This window comes from Mauremys mutica, chromosome 2, assembly GCF_020497125.1.
Source record: "Mauremys mutica isolate MM-2020 ecotype Southern chromosome 2, ASM2049712v1, whole genome shotgun sequence".
Lineage (NCBI taxonomy): Eukaryota > Metazoa > Chordata > Testudines > Geoemydidae > Mauremys > Mauremys mutica.
The window spans coordinates 34,706,517-34,724,111 of NC_059073.1; the positions used below are offsets into that span (position 1 = coordinate 34,706,517).

Consider the following 17,595-nt stretch of genomic DNA (forward strand, 5'->3'; position numbering starts at 1 on the left):
CACTCAACACAGCAACCAGCTAAAAGCAACACTGATGTATTGGAGAAGAATTTTTTGTACAATATTTTTCTTTAGCAACATGTGAATCTGCAAGGCTCTAGCTGTTTGCACAAAAAAGAGGGGGTGGGGGGAGAAAATGTACAGTGCTGAATAGGTCTGTTTTTTCAAGTACATTGATTCAAATCAAAACAACCTCTCCTCCCCCCAAAAAACCCACCACCACCATCATAAAGTTTAAAAGTTTAATTAAAGGACTATTGCATATTTCCTCTCATTTTCATCCACATTCTATGCAAACCCTATACCCCTCCCCCAAAAAATACCCACCAAACCCCATAAGTTCAATTCTTATATTTTTCTCTACATTCTGATTTCAGACATCCTCTCATGAAATCCAGTGTTGTTAAGAGGGGATGCTTTCACCTGCTTCCATCAGAATGCCAGAGGGAAAGAGCAAAACGTTGCCTGCAATAAAGACACATGAGAACATCAACTGCATTTATTTCTTAAAAAGATAACTGAGTGAACAGAAACATGTCTGATAAGAAGAGAGAACACTGATATTAAAGATAATTTATAAGCCTTAACAGTGGAAGTGTTAAATACTCAAAAGCTCTGTGGGGCTCTGGTCTGCATGACTGCCACTGATTTTAATGGGAGTCATATTTAAAAACCTCATGTTCCATTTTCAAAATTTAGTGGACAAGTGGGACTTTTAAAGGTTTGAAAGCTCAGAAATATGGAAATAACAGATTCATTCTGATCAAACCTCATTTGAGAAACAGGCAAGCAGAGTGAAGTCATAAACTTAGACATCATAGAAAAATCCCGCTGGATAATCTAGCTCATCCGCCTTGGCCAGTTCAGCATTGTCCTTTATAGTATATTTTCTACTAATTGGCTCAATCTAGTTTTAAATATTTCAACAAGTATGGATTTATCCAGCTCCCTTGAAAGACTCTTTAACAGAGCTCACTGTTAGGACCTGTTTTTCTGATAAACTTTCCTTAACTTAAACTTCCCTTTTCTTTAGTTAGAGGCTTTTTTTGCTAAAGAATTCCTTTCCCTTGCTAGTTACAGCCTTCACATATTTGTAAAGATAACATACTACAGTGGAACCATGCTGCTATCAGGATTTAGTGAATAGGCCAATTGAGTGGCAATGAGGAGAACTTGGAGGAGACAGTCAATGGCAAAACTCTCAATATAATAAGGCCAGGATTTCATCCATGGGATGAGATTTTGTGCTGCATCTCTAAGGCACAGCACAGAACTCTTAGTTCAAGGGGGTAGGGGAGCGGTGCTTTGTGCCCTCCTGTTTCTAGACTGCTCTGGGAGCTGGAGAGGGCCCTGGCATAATTTAGCCGTCAGGCCCTGTTCAGGTTACAGCAGCTGCTCTCCCCTGACCTGTGGACCACAATGCTACTTGGAATCTCCCCAATCCATGCTGCAGCCCTATGCCAGGACTTACAAAAGGATCTCAGAAGTCTACCTTGTGGCTGTCCATTACAGTGCCAGTCCAGGAAAGCCTCCCTTTGAGGGAGACGAGGCTTTTAGGTCCTTTTTATGCTGCCCCAGCCCTTCTACCTGGCATAAGAGGCTGGAGTTGGGGATGAGGAATTCTAGTCTTTAATCTCAGTGTGGTGCTGATTTACTGTTTGACCTTGGACAAATCACCTGAACTCTCTCTCTGTATCTGTTTCCCCATCTGTAGAATGGAAATAATGGTGCTTTCTCATCTTCTTAAGACGCTTTGAAAGCTATAGAAAAATATTACATAAAAAAAAGTCTATTTTATTATTTAGTTCTTTTAATACAGACACAGAATATATTTTTCAGCATTATTTTCTATAATGTGAATGCAGCTTCAGTAGTTAACAGTAGTCCTCAAACACTTTGCTGAAAGTATACAAATCTTTGTCTAATATCCGTGATAACTCTTATAAAACCTCATTCTGTCACCAGCAATATATATTTTACTAAAAGCTGTGTGTCCTTGGCTTGTCAGAACTGCTGCCTTCATTTTCTTCTTTCACCCATAGTTTTATGTGTACTAAGCGTAAGAAGTATTACAGGAGCCATAAGTAATTAATTTTTTCCAGATTCAATGTATAGAAAAATCACTGCAACCAGCTATTATTTCATAATATGTCCTGTTGTTTTGTTTACTAAGCTGTCTTCCTCCTTTAAATTCCTTACAGCCTACTTTAATGTTGCTTGTTAGTTGGTTTATTACTATCCTTTCCCTTTCTTTTGATGCCACTTGTTTTCAGGTGTGTTTCCTTGTCATGTAGCTTAACATCTCCTTTTCTTTGTTTACCACCCTTATATTGCTCTAGTCTGTAATATGCATTCTGCATCCTCTGCTGGACATGCAGTTGACTAAACTGTTTGCAGATTTGATAAGCAAGTATTGGACATGCATCCATAGTAGAAGTGAATGTGTGGTGTGAACCACCTATTTTTGTGTGAGTGGCCATCATGGTGATGAGAATATCCATCCTTGAGTGTGTCTGGAAAATGTAGTTACTCATGTAGTGTCATGTCATGTACTACTCATGTCATGTAGTGAATCATGACACTTATGAGTGTGCATGATGTGTAGTAACCAGAGCTGGACTGATGCAGTCCAGGTCCCTAGGCAAACCCCTTCATTCACGCCCATGTCAGGGACCTCTTTTCATAGATTCATAGATTCTAGGACTGGAAGGGACCTTGAGAGGTCATTGAGTCCAGTTCCCTGCCCTCATGGCAGGACCAAATACTGTCTAGACCATCCCTGATAGACATTTATCTAATCTACTCTTAAATATCTCCAGAGATGGAGATTCCACAACCTCCCTAGGCAATTTATTCCAATGTTTAACCACCCTGACAGTTAGGAACTTTTTCCTAATGTCCAATCTAAACCTCCCTTGCTGCAGTTTAGCCCATTGCTTCTTGTTCTAGCCTTAGAGGCTAAGATGAACAAGTTTTCTCCCACCTCCTTATGACACCCATTTAGATACCTGAAAACTGCTATCATGTCCCCTCTCAGTCTTCTCTTTTCCAAACTAAACAAACCCAATTCTTTCAGCCTTCCTTCATAGGTCATGTTCTCTAGACCTTTAATCATTCTTGTTGCTCTTCTCTGGACTCTCTCCAATTTCTCCACATCTTTCTTGAAATGCAGTGCCCAGAACTGGACACAATACTCCAGTTGAGGCCTAACCAGTGCAGAGTAGAGCAGAAGAATGACTTCTCATGTCTTGCTCACAACACACCTGTTAATGCATCCCAGAATCACGTTTGCTTTTTTTGCAACAGCATCACACTGTTGACTCATATTTAGTTTGTGGTCCACTATAACCCCTAGATCCCTTTCTGCCATACTCCTTCCTAGACAGTCTCTTCCCATTCTGTATGTGTGAAACTGATTGTTCCTTCCTAAATGGAGCACTTTGCATTTGTCTTTATTAAACTTCATCCTGTTTACCTCAGGGTAAAGTAGAAATTTCTCCAATTTGTCCAGATCATTTTGAATTTTGACCCTATCCTCCAAAGCAGTTGCAATCCCTCCCAGTTTGGTATCATCTGCAAACTTAATAAGCGTACTTTCTATGCCAGTATCTAAGTCGTTGATGAAGATATTGAACAGACCCTGTCCCAAAACAGACCCATTGTCCATGCAGTGGCTGTGACGATGAGCCTCCCTTCCCCTCCTAGCAAGGCAGGAATAGACTCTTATCCCTCAGGAGCAGCAGTTGGGTCTTCTCTCCCCTTGGAAGGAACAGAGGTCTTTACTCCCAGCAGGCATGGGTGACACCAGGAGGGCCTCTAGTATTTACTCCCGCTGCTGGAGTAAATATATGCTTGGGTGGGTTGAATGGTGTTCTCAGGGTTTCCCAGAGTATGTTTACATTGCAGCTGGGAGTGAGCCTCCAAGCCTGGCTAAACAGGCGTGTGCTAGCTGGGATCAAGCTAGCATGCTAAAAATAGAAGTGTGGAGGTTGCAGTTCCAGTGAAGACTTGGGCTAGCCACCAGAGCTCAGACCCACAGGGGCCGTTGATAAGCTTGAGAGGCCGAGCTGTGGCCAAGCCATAATGTCCTCCAGGCAGCTATCTTTAGCTCTCCAGCTCCAGCTCTAGCATGAGTCTGTCCACCTGGGCTGGAAGGCTTGCTTCCAGTTGAAGTGTAGACATAGACCACAGGATCCAAGTGGATCTTGCAGTTAACACCCCATTTCAATGCATGGGGCAGTTCACACCTCTCAGAGCCAGTGCAAATGGGCTTAGCTCTGTTACTAATACTGTGTCATCAGCTGTTCCCCAAACAGGCCTTTGCACACCTCAGCTATTTTAGGCCTGGCCTAATCTACAAAGTTAGGTCTACCTACTACATCACCCATGGTTCATGCCATGTCCAGTGAGGTTGAGCCGACCTAAGCCCCAGTGTAGATACCTCTAGGTCGACAGGAGAATTCTTCAGTTGAGCTAGCTGCCACCTCCTGAACTTACTAGAGTGATGGAAGGATCTTTTCCATCACTGTATTATATGTCTGCACTACAGCAGCACAGCTACATCCCTGCAGCTGCACCTCTGTAGCGTTTCTAGTGTAGACATATCCTGGCTTAAATAGACACAGTATGAATTCTATTGTGTACTTGTAGCCCAAGGTCAAGTGCAGCCATGGGACCTACAAGTTGTGGACTATAAACTGCAGCATGTTGGGAGAACTTCCTGGTTCCTGCCAGGATGTACCTTCTGCCCTCCCAGCAGGAAGTTTCGGCACTGACTGAAGCTGGGAGCACATAGCGGGCAAGCAGAGAGGAGGCTGCTGGACTGTAATCCTGTTCTATGCTGCTTTACGAAATAAAAGCTTGTTCCTGGTGGTTTGTCTGAGTGAGTCTGGTCTGACGTGAATACACACTGACACACAATGAATAGCACACAGAGGAGCCTCAGGCCCAGTTTCCCAAAGTTGTGTAAAAAGTCACAAGGCAGACTTTCCCTATCTTGAACAACCTCATACTGGGCCAGTGAATAGGAGTGGGGGCGACACGCTCAGAGCTGGGATGTTTGCAACTTTGGGGAAAGGATCGCATAAGGAGTTGAAATGACTAGACCTAAATGTGGTGTAAATTTCCATCTTCTTCCGTGTGGGTCCAAAATGCAGTGGCTCTTGGCGATACCAAATGCTGTATCAATCAGAGAGCAAATCCTGAATCTGATCAGGGGGTTGCTTCCTCAGAAGCCTTTTGTTGCCACATCTAACCTTCTTGGCAGCAAAAATGCCTTATCTTGCAAATTTCAGGACAAATCCTGCTCCTGTCAGTGATTCTCTCATTGCCTATGGCAGGGATCGGCAACCTTTGGCCTGCAGCCCGCCAGGGTAAGCACCCTGGTGGGCCGGTTTGTTTACCTGCTGCATCTGCAGGTTCAGCCGATCGTGGCTCCCACTGGCCACGGTTCGCTGCTCCAGGCCAATGGGGGTTGCAAGAAGCAGTGCAGGCCGAGGGATGTGGTCGCCGCTGCTTCCCGCCATGTGCCAAAGGTTGCCGATCCCTGACCTATGGAGAGTTAGATCAGAGCCTGCTTCCACAAATGTGGCCTCTCTCTAGCTCTCCTTGTTTAGCCCTTCCCTCTTCCTGATAACTAGTAGCTCTCTGGGCCAGATTTTTAGAGGTATTTAGGTGCCGAGAGATGCATATAGTCATCTAGTGGGATTTTCAAAAGCACCTGTGTGCCTACAGTCCATTAGATGTCCACCTGCAATTCTCAGGTACCTAAATACCTTTCAAAATCTGGCCCTTAGCTCACACTGAAGTTAATGAGAGTTAGGCACCTAACATGCTTAGGCCCTTTTAAAAATCCCACTAGATGCCTATATGCATCTTTATGTGCTTACATACCTTTAAAAATCTGGCTCTCCATCTTGATAGTGCTTCCTGATTTTAAGCCATTTATTCCATTCTGATCTATTTCCCTCCATCAGGAACCCTAATTATCCACTTTCTCAGGCATGGGAAGCAGAAGCATTTAGCAAGGATTTAACTCCCTGTTTGACAGTTCTGGTGCAGCATTTTTTCCCCAGAAATATTTGCTCGTTGTGGGTTTTATTAATGCACGATGGATATACATTAGAGAGTGCAACCGAAGAAGAACTAAATAGCATTTTTATCTGTTTTTGCTTTATGAACCAATAGCTCTATCACAGTTCTATGTTTTAAACACCTAGCAATGCCTGACACTTCTTTGAGTAGGGAAGATGTTCAAATATTTGCTTGGTACCATAAATACTCTAAATCCTCTAATCACAAAAATTGCATCACTTTATTCTCTCTCAGTGTATGCAATAGTCTTATTTTCCATCTTCAGAATTTTTTGTGGTCTTCAAAATAGTCTTGACAACCCTATACATAAATCTTGACATTTCTTTTCTAGTTGTTAAATGTTTCTCACTAACCCTAGTTATTGCCTCCCTGGCCAATTTAACATACCTAATAATATGAGGAGTTTGATGCAAAAGGAACAAACAAAATGGCTTCTATATTATGCTCCAGTCTCTTTATGCTGCACCAATCTGTGGGAACTCCCTATGGGGGAAATACCTCTGGCATGTTTCCTGGTGATACAGAGCAGGTGGAATACTCATATACCAGCTCCAGTCAGGGCACAGGCAGCATGCTGGGCAGGAGGTGCATGTGATCAGAGTGTGCTTCACTCTGGCTATTCTTGGCTGTGGACTGGCTCTTCGGGAGCTGCTACAGCTTATGTTCATGGTATACACCAATGTCCCCTCTAAATTTCTTTTGAACTGAGTGTTACTAATGCCGCTGAGCTCTACATTTTTGTTCTTGACAAACTTTGTTCTTGGGGGGGGGGGAAGATTGTTTGAACATAAGAACAGCCATACTGGGTGAGACTAGTGGTCCATCTAGCCCATCCATCTTCCGACAGTGGCCAATGCCGAGTGCTTCAGAGGGAAAGAACAGAACAGATAATCATCCCCTATTGCCCATTCCCAGCTTCTGGCAAACAGAGGCTAGGGACACTTCAGTGCATGGTTTTGCATCCCTGAACTTATTTAGTTCTTTTTTGAACCCTGTTACAGTCTTGGCCTTCACAACATCCTCTGGCAATGAGTTCCACAGGTTGACTGTGCATTGTGTGAAGAAATACTTTATTTTGTTTGTTTTAAACCTGCTGGCTACTAATTTAATTTGGTAACCCCTAATTCTTGTGTTATGAGAAGGAGTAATTAACACTTCCTTATTTATTTTCTATACACCAGTCATGATTTCATAGACCTCTATCATATCTCACCCTTAGTCATCTATTTTCCAAGCTGGACAGTCTCAGTCTTAATAAAAGCAGCAAAGAATCCTGTGGCACCTTATAGACTAACAGACGTTTTGCAGCATGAGCTTTCGTGGGTGAATACCCACTTCTTCGGATGCAAGTGGTGGAAATTTCCTGGGGCAGGTATATATAAGCAAGCAAGAAGCAAGCTAGAGATAACAAGGTTAGATCAATCAGGGAGGATGAGGCCCTGTTCTAGCAGTTGAAGTGTGAAAACCAAGGGAGGAGAAACTGGTTCTGTAATTGGCAAGCCATTCACAGTCTTTGTTTAGTCCTGAGCTGATGGTGTCAAATTTGCAGATGAACTGGAGCTCAGCAGTTTCTCTTTGAAGTCTGGTCCTAAAGTTTTTTTGCTGTAGGATGGCCACCTTAAGATCTGCTATTGTGTGGCCAGGGAGGTTGAAGTGTTCTCCTACAGGTTTTTGTATATTGCCATTCCTAATGTCTGATTTGTGTCCATTTATCCTTTTCCTTAGAGACTGTCCAGTTTGGCCGATGTACATAGCAGAGGGGCATTGCTGGCATATGATGGCATATATTACATTGGTGGAAGTGCAGGTGAATGAACCGGTGAACCGGCTGATCTGGTTTGGTCCTGTGATGGTGTTGCTGGTGTAGATATGTGGGCAGAGTTGGCATCGAGGTTTGTTGCATGGATTGGTTCCTGAGCTAGAGTTACTATGGTGCGGTGTGCAGTTGCTGGTGAGAATATGCTTCAGGTTGGCAGGTTGTCTGTGGGCGAGGACTGGTCTGCCACCCAAGGCCTGTGAAAGTGTGGGATCATTGTCCAGGATGGGTTGTAGATCCCTGATGATGCGTTGTAGGGGTTTTAGCTGGGGACTGTATGTGATGGCCAGTGGAGTCCTGTTGGTTTCTTTCTTGGGTTTGTCTTCCAGTAGGAGGCTTCTGGGTACACGTCTGGCTCTGTTGATCTGTTTCCTTATTTCCTCGTGTGGGTACTGTAGTCTTGAGAATGCTTGGTGGAGATTTTCTAGGTGTTGGTCTCTGTCTGCGGGGTTAGAGCAGATACGGTTGTACCTCAGTGCTTGGCTGTAGACAATGGATCTTGTGGTCTGTCCGGGATGGAAGCTGGAGGCATGAAGGTAGGCATAGCGGTCGGTAGGTTTTCGGTATAGGGTGGTGTTGATGTGACCATCACTTATTTGCACCGTGGTGTCTAGGAAGTGGACCTCCCGTGTAGATTGGTCCAGGCTGAGGTTGATGGAGGGGTGGAAGCTGTTGAAATCGTGGTGGAATTTTTCCAGAGTCTCCTTCCCATGGGTCCAGATGATGAAGATGTCATCGATGTAGCGTAGGTAGAGAAGGGGCGTGAGTGGACGGGAGCTGAGGAAGCGTTGTTCCAGGTCGGCCATAAAAATATTGGCATATTGTGGGGCCATACGGGTGCCCATAGCGGTGCCACTGATCTGGAGATATATATTGTCATCAAATTTGAAATAGTTGTGTGTGAGGATAAAGCCACAGAGCTCAGCAACCAGGTGTGCTGTGGCATCATCAGGGATACTGTTCCTGACAGCTTGTATTCCATCAGTGTGTGGGATGTTTGTGTAGAGAGCCTCTACGTCCATGGTGGCCAGGATGGTGTTTCTGGAAGGTCACCAATGCATTGTAGTTTCCTCAGGAAATCAGTGGTGTCACGGAGATAGCTGGGAGTGCTGGTAGCATAGGGTCTGAGTAGAGAGTCTACATATCCAGACAGTCCTTCAGTGAGAGTTCCAATGCCCGAGATGATGGGGCGTCCAGGATTTCCGGGTTTGTGGATCTTGGGTAGTAGATAGAATAACCCTGGTCTGGGCTCTAAGGGTATGTTGATTAGTTCTGGTGTTAGTGTTGGGAGTGTCCTGAGTAGATGGTGCAGTTTCTTAGTGTATTCCTCAGTGGGATCTGAGGGAAGTAGCCTGTAAAATTTAGTATTGGAGAGTTGTCTGGCGGCCTCCTTTTGGTAGTCAGACCTGTTCATGATGACAACAGCACCTCCTTTATCAGCCTCTTTGATTATAATGTCAGGATGGTTTCTGAGGCTGTGGACGGCATTGCATTCTGCACGACTTAGGTTGTGAGGCAAGCGATGTTGTTTTTCCACAATTTCTGCCTGTGCATGTCGGCGGAAGCATTCAATGTATAGGTCCAGACTGTCATTTCGACCCTCAGGAGGAGTCCATGTGGAGTTCTTCTTCTTGTGCTGTTGGTGGGAGGGTAACTGTGTATCCGTGCGCTGTTCAGTGTTGTCCTGAAAGAATTCTTTGAGTCGGAGACGGCGAAAGTAGGCTTCCAGATCACCGCAGAACTGTATCATATTGGTGGGGGTGGCAGGGCAGAAAGAGAGTCCCCGAGATAGGACAGACTGTTCTTCTGGGCTGAGTGTGTGGTTGGATAGATTGACGATATTGCTGGGTGGGTTAGGGGTACCACGGTTGTGGTCCCATGTGGCAGGTAGGAGTTTAGACAGCTTACAGTCCTTTTTCCTTTGTAGAGAGGTGAAGTGAGTAATGTAGATCTCCTGTCTTATTTTAGTGAAGTCCGTTTGTATGGAAGTTTGGCTTCAGCCCAGAAGAACAGTCTGTCCTATCTCGGGGACTCTCTTTCTGCCCTGCCACCCCCACCAATATGACAGTCTGGAAGACAAACCCAAGAAAGAAACCAACAGGACTCCACTGGCCATCACATACAGTCCCCAGCTAAAACCCCTACAACGCATCATCAGGGATCTACAACCCATCCTGGACAATGATCCCACACTTTCACAGGCCTTGGGTGGCAGACCAGTCCTCGCCCACAGACAACCTGCCAACCTGAAGCATATTCTCACCAGCAACTGCACACCGCACCATAGTAACTCTAGCTCAGGAACCAATCCATGCAACAAACCTCGATGCCAACTCTGCCCACATATCTACACCAGCAACACCATCACAGGACCAAACCAGATCAGCCACAACATCACCGGTTCATTCACCTGCACTTCCACCAATGTAATATATGCCATCATATGCCAGCAATGCCCCTCTGCTATGTACATCGGCCAAACTGGACAGTCTCTAAGGAAAAGGATAAATGGACACAAATCAGACATTAGGAATGGCAATATACAAAAACCTGTAGGAGAACACTTCAACCTCCCTGGCCACACAATAGCAGATCTTAAGGTGGCCATCCTACAGCAAAAAAACTTTAGGACCAGACTTCAAAGAGAAACTGCTGAGCTCCAGTTCATCTGCAAATTTGACACCATCAGCTCAGGACTAAACAAAGACTGTGAATGGCTTGCCAATTACAGAACCAGTTTCTCCTCCCTTGGTTTTCACACTTCAACTGCTAGAACAGGGCCTCATCCTCCCTGATTGATCTAACCTCGTTATCTCTAGCTTGCTTCTTGCTTGCTTATATATACCTGCCCCAGGAAATTTCCACCACTTGCATCCGAAGAAGTGGGTATTCACCCACGAAAGCTCATGCTGCAAAACGTCTGTTAGTCTATAAGGTGCCACAGGATTCTTTGCTGCTTTTACAGAACCAGACTAACACGGCTACCCCTCTGATACTTGTCAGTCTTAATAATCTCTCCTCATATGGAAGCTGTTCCATACCCCTAATAATTTTTGTTGCCCTTTTCTGTATCTTTTCCAATTCCAATATATCTTTTTTGAGATGGGGCAACCAGATCTGCACACAGTATTCAAGATTTGGGCATACCAGGGATTTATATAGAGGCAATATGATATTTTCTATCTTTTTATCTATCCCTTTCCTAATGATTCCCAGCATTGTTAGCTTTTTTGACTGCCGCTGCACATTGATTGAATTTTTTCAGAGAACTATCCACAATGTTTCCAAGATCTCTGTCTTCAGTGGTAACAGCTAATAAAAAAGTGTATTGCATTTTTAGAGACATTTCAGTAGTACATGTTTGCACTGTTCTAGCCATGTTGGTCCCAGGATATGAGAGAGATAAGGTAGATGAGGTAATATATTTTACTGGACCAACTTCTGTTGGTGGAGGATACAAGATTTCTAGCTACCCAGCGCTCTTCTTCAGTTCTGGGGAAGGAAGCAGAGTGTCTGAGCTAAATACAAGTTGGGACAGATTGTTAAGCAGACGGGGTAACATGTGGGACACGGTCACTTGAAATGAAATGGGCACTTGAGGGTTAGATTGTTATGCATAAATGGTTTGAAGTGGGAAATTAAGAGTAGCAGGCAGTGATTTTATATATATCCATACAGAGGGCCAAAACTTCCAACACTGCAGGCACCCAGTGGTGGGACCATGTGCTGTGGGAAGGGATTTTAGGGTTTTCCCTCTCTGCTCTACATACAGACCTTCTCCCCTCCCCCCCAGGGTCCCTAGGAGGGAGTTGCCATTGCAGGCCGGAGCAGGCAGGTGCGCAGGGACCAGGCACCCCTGCCTAGCATCAACAGCAGCATCTCCCCGTCCCTCCCTCTGTGGTGCTGGGCTGCTAGGGGTTCATTTCAGTACTACCAGCCCTCGGATGCTACTGCACAGCCGGATCCCTGCGCCCCAGGATAGCAACTGCCTCCTCCATTCTGCATTCACCAGGGGAGCTGCTGTTAGTAACCACGAGTTGTTATCTAGAAAGGAAGGGAATCGATCAGGGTTCAGTTCAGCTTCCTCCTTGCTTGGGGGCAGTTCCTGTTAGTGACAAAAACAAAATAATTGAGTTCATTGTTACCGCTGACTGTGAGCGATTCACATGTGTTCCTCACACACAAATACAACAGTAGCACTACTTTATTTTTTTTATAATTCAGACTGATAACACACAAGAGCCCCTAAACAGAGGATGACACTGCTGACTGCTCCCTCAAGCATAGAGGCAAAATTCACCAGCCTGACTGCTGAAAGACTCCCTAGCCTGCAAGCTGGACCAGGAAACCCCTTACAAATCTAAATTTTCAATACACCACACAGCGGAGCAGAGGTTGTTCTGATTAGCACCAGGGATGGTCAGGCAATGACCACTGCTGAGACTATGAGAGCCGCACAGGAGGCTTTAAATCATGTATACATTCCATCTCTACTGAGCACTGTTTGGCCAGAATGGAGAATCCAGTCCTCTCTGTTATCAGTCTATTGCATTCGGATGCAGTAGTAGATTCCTACAGCCAGGCCTAGTTATCTCTTTAAAGCAGATTTTTTTTTATCCAGGCTATTATTGTGCTACCATCATAAGTCTCATTATATGTCCAGTCCATTGGTCCCATCTCTTACTCCATGTTGTCCTTTCTGTGTGACAAACGTTACTTAATTCCCATCCTTGCTTGATTAATCTTTTAACCAGCTGTATTTGTGTGTGCAGACTATGTGTTGCTATGCATTCTGCTTTCCACCTCCACACCTCAAATCTTTCACAACAATAATGTATATTCTTTTTTAAAAATTCTGTTAACTCTTTACTAGCCACAGCCACCAAAGTGGGAACCAGAAACAACATAAAGGTTGGACTGCAGCTTTGCCATATAACCTGTGCATAGAGTGGTGGTGATGCACTGAATCAGAAGTGACTCAGAGAAGGAATTGTGCCTCAGAAAGGCATGATTCCCTCCCGGTTTCCCCTCTTGCTCCAGGGAATAATAATATATTATTTGTCCATACCAGCAACACAGGTTGGAGCAGGATGGGGCAGTCATGATGGGTGGGACTGTCTTTTACCCTGATACAGGGAGTGTGTAACCAAGAGGTGACCATGTCTGTCAGAGCGTCACTAACTCTTGCGATTTTATCATGAGTCCTATGATATTTGCTATTTTTCTTAAGGTCTCAGCTCCGGGAGTTCTTTCTAGCCCTCTTGGCTGTGGAGAAAAGCTTGAAACATGAACCCCAAGGGCTCAAAACCCAAAAGGAACCCAACATTTATTATTTTTAATCTCATGATTTTTCAGTCTCATACATTTTGGGGGCCTGACTCACGATTGTTGAGTGCTTGGGTTTGGTAATACTGCTACCCACAGGGATATTATTGGATAAGCAGGAGACCCCCCCAGCCCACATTGAAACCTAGAGGAACATTTTGGAGCGGAAAAGTGGAAAAAGTGACTCATTGCTGTTGTTACTTAAACAGGGAGGACTGAGTAAATGGCTACTGCGTGGTTTAAATTGAACAGAACCCATTCCCTCGCCCTCTTTCTTGCCTCACTGTAGGCAGACAGAATAGTCCCTTTGTGTTAAGACTACATCTCCCAGAAGGCAGCTTGGGTGCCCCTCCCAGCCGGCTCGCTCTCGCCTCTTCTCCCACCCCCCTCCCCAGCCTCCGGCAGAGGCAGCAGGACGGTGGAGCGTGGCCGGCTACAAGTGCTTCTCTATTAGACTTTCATAGAGCAGCCTAGGAAATGCAACAATCATCTGCCAAATGGATGCAAACATAAGCGAGAGGTATGTGCGCCGGGAATATGGGCATTCTGCAGGGAAGATGAGCTGCTGCCTGTGCAATGGGGCTGGGTTATCATGTCTGCACTTGGCAGTTAAAACCCTAAAGGACAGTACATCTAAAAAGATGCTTTTTAGCCCTTGATCAGTTGTGTCACCCAAATATACTTGAATCCAAATACTCTGTGTGATTATGTAGCTTGCGTTTTATAACTCAGCAGATTCCTGCTTGGACAGTGCAAAGTCCCATGATTGAGCACTGTCCAGTAGAGATTTTTTTTAAAAAACCTACATGTATTTAGTCTGTAGCAGAAATTTCTTTAACAAACAGGGCATCTGGCTTCAAGTTTTTCTTTCTTTTTATAATTAATTAATTGTAGATGGAGAAGTAACATCCGTCTCTGAGTCATCAGTCTTTGAAGCATAATCTCATTCCAAATGCTCTTAATCAAACTGGAGATCTGCTATAGGAAAGCACTTCTTTCCCCCTGGGATTATCAGATTTCCACCAGAGAATATAGATCGTGGATTACTGAGCTACATGGGATTTGCCTGTATCTTTCTAATTACTCTGTGAATGCAAATTTAGGCTTCCTTTAAAAAGAAAAGAAAAGAAGTTGTTTGCTTTTTATAAATAAAATGGTAACTCTGTGCTCTTACATTTTTATAGGTGGTAACTATGATTATCCTTTTTATTTTAGATGGCTTATTGCCTTAATTGGATATTGGTGTCAAAGGTTGATTAGAGTCCCTAATAGATTTTGGATCTGCAAGAGGATTGCAGTTTTAAATGCTTGATTAAAACAATCGCATTTGCTATTTTCCCTGGAACAGTTGTGAGAGGAAAAATAATGTATGATGTTTGTTACTTTCCTATAGGTTTCTTAATGCATCATGAGATGTGTTTATTTTTCCCCTTGCAGACTGAAAAGAAATACATGTCAGAGGGAATTTGTTTACTCATTTAGCATCTGAAACAAGCCATATCCCTAGCAAAATACTGGTTAGAGGATAGAAGATTGCTTTGAGGCAACAGCTCATGTACCATAACGCTTGATTGTATTATTGACAGAGGTTCCTGAAGCATGGCTTAGGTTAGAAGCTGTGGCTTGCTAGAGAGGAGTTCTGATGGCTTGTATGGAGCTTCTGTACCTCGCCAAGAAGGGTAGGCGATCAGATCTGTGCAACAATGTGGACTGGAGTTTGCAAGCCCCTCCCTATGAACAGCAGAGTGATGGGGATGATATGGGGGCAAGAACAGCAGCTGCAGTGGCAGCTCTCTGCTGTGATAGGCACTGCAAGTCTATACAAAGGGCAGCCACAGCAGGTCCCACCCAGGCACCCCTTTCCTCCACTCCTACCCCCTCCTTCTCCTGGCAGCATGCGGCAGCATCAAGCAGCATCCAGCCCCGCTGCCAGCCAGCTCACTTGGATGGAGAAGAGGAAGCCGAAAAGAAGAGAGCCTGCTGCTGTGCCCAGGAACTGGAGACATCATTTACTTATAGGGATGAAAATGTCAATCTGGAGCATATGAGAAACGCCCCTTCTCCTGTGAAGAGTTGCTGCCAGGTTCCCCCTGCCCAGCATAGCTCCTGTACAGAGATCCCACACGATTGGGCTCATGATCCTACCTCCCTGATCTCTGAGGAAGATGATACTGGATCAGAAGCTGCTTCAGGGACATCTATAGACTATGGGTTCATTAGTGCCATCTTGTTCCTGGTTAGTGGGATTTTGCTAGTTATTATTTCCTATGTGGTGCCCAGAGATGTGACTGTGGATCCTAACACTGTAGCAGCCAGGGAGATGGAGCGACTGGAGAATGAGAGCGCTAGAATCGGGGCTCACTTGGATAGGTGTGTGATCGCTGGGCTGTGTCTCTTAACTCTGGGGGGTGTGGTGCTGTCCAGTTTATTAATGATGTCTATGTGGAAAGGGGAGCTGTACAGGAGGAATAGATTTGCATCCTCCCAGGAATCTGCAAAGCTGTATGGTTCTTTCAATTTTAGAATGAAATCCAGCACAAATGATAATACACTAGAGTTATCATTAGTAGAAGAAGATGCATTTGCCATAGATAATTAGCACGGTCGTGATTTTTAAGGCACTATTTCTACAGGAAAATATGTTCTAGTAAATAAAACAAATACAGCTAAAGATAGGTAGTAATGCAGTTTAATTGCCTGGCAATAAATGTCTTTCCTTAAACTCTGTAACTGAATGTTTGCATTATATGGAGGTTTGTTTTTTAGGGGAAACCTGCTAGGGATAATGTAATCAATATCAATGACACTTTCTTATTTAAACCACTGAATAAAAATAAATTTGTGATAACCAGGGTCCCCAAATCTCCTTTATCCTGTTTTTAAAACATTTTCCCCTATTTAATTTCTTAGTACCCCAATACAAAACACTACCATCCTGCCACATTTGAAAGCTGTTAATTATTACAGCCTACATGAGGATTATTAACAGTCTGTTTGGTAATATATTAAGGGAGAGACCAAGTCTGGCATTTAATCCCAGCAATTAAGGGTGACAGTCTCTTATACTTTCTTTTTTAAACTGACCCCTTTTTTTCCTGACATGAAAGCCTAGAAAATACCAGTAGTTTATCATGTATTCATTGAAAACACAGATGTCTAATTTAGAATTCTCCACCTTCCAATTCACAAACATTCAATTATCTCCAAGTGAATCATTAAAAAGGTGAAGTATGGGTGTGGCGCAGGGGAGTGAATAGCTCGGGGCATGAGTAATAGGATAAAAAGGGCCTTTCACGTCTATGTCAGCAGTTCAGTTTCACTCTAGATCGGCAGTGACTGAAAATAGATAACTTGTGATGGCTTTTTGTGGCCTTTGTGAAATAAGTCTAGTTCCCAATGGACAGATGTCGGGATAGAAAAACTGCCATAAATTGACACCAATTGACCTCCTTGTTGGGAATCTCAAAGAAGCCAAAGATCGAAAGAGGATCAAGATGGAAACCTCTCTTGCAACAGAGGTTTGAGGCAAGTTGCAGGGCTGTGCTTGTGCTGAGGCTGCCTGTGTCCCCTTGAAAAATAGATTTTAATCTACTAAGGCTGCCAACTCTGCACCTTTCACAACCAGTGAAAAAAGAAAAAGGGGCTGCGTTCTCCATGGGTCACAACAATAGCATTCTGGGCTCCACCAATCAGGAAACTACTTGATTTTTTTAAAAATATAGACTTCTATAAATAATTGTCAGAAAATAAAGGTTAGATACCTAGCAGTCAGACTGCCTGGCACTGACTTCATGCAGTGTAGTAGCTGGGCAAAGAAAGGTGATGTTATCAGTGAAGTCTGTGTAGCACAATGACCAATGATTAAATGCTGAGGGAATTTACTTGGCTGTCTGACATCTTCAATGGAATGCTAAAACAGATGTGTTTTTGTAACTTTTGTTTTGAGGGGGGAAAATGAAAAATGTTGTTGGTCAGTAATATGATTTCTTAATATACATTGGTTAGGTATGAGCTGATCCACTGGCAAGACCAAAGAGCGGCTAAGGGATCTGTTTGCACTGTCCCTGACATTTTGGCCATGGAATTTTAATAGACATTCATAGCTTGACTGCCACAGTATTGTCTGTCCCAAGCATTAAAAAATCATGAATCAACCCCCCCCTCCCCCAAATCATGAAATTAGTTTAAAAATTGAGCATCTTATTTGCCTTCTAGGATTTGAGCCTTTAGGGTGCCTTCAAGTCACATTTTCAAGCTTCTCTCCGCAGCCATGAGGAACAGAAACTTACTTTCTTTTTTGAGTGAAAGTGGAGATTCTCATGAAAACACTTGACTCCAGGAGCTAGGGCAGGAAGAAAAAC

General features: G+C 44.0%; 1 protein-coding gene across 2 annotated transcripts; it reads left to right on the forward strand.

Moving 5' to 3' along the window:
• The first annotated feature begins 13,483 nt into the window (after positions 1 to 13,483).
• TMEM74 (transmembrane protein 74) lies at positions 13,484 to 17,372 on the forward strand. Of its 2 annotated transcripts, none has more exons than XM_045002793.1 (2): positions 13,484 to 13,754; positions 14,821 to 17,372. In XM_045002793.1, the coding sequence occupies exon 2, from the start codon at positions 14,877 to 14,879 to the stop codon at positions 15,831 to 15,833; it is 957 nt and encodes a 318-aa protein (XP_044858728.1). In that variant the 5' UTR covers positions 13,484 to 13,754; positions 14,821 to 14,876; the 3' UTR covers positions 15,834 to 17,372. The 2 variants fall into 2 exon arrangements, with proteins under 2 accessions (XP_044858728.1, XP_044858727.1); XM_045002792.1 differs by having other exon boundaries at positions 13,485 to 13,754; positions 14,672 to 17,372.
• The last annotated feature ends 223 nt before the right edge of the window (positions 17,373 to 17,595 follow it).

Excerpts from the sequence above, each read along its gene's own strand:
- TMEM74 (XM_045002793.1), top strand. The coding sequence starts at position 14,877 with ATGGCTTGTATGGAGCTTCTGTACCTCGCCAAGAAGGGTAGGCGATCA.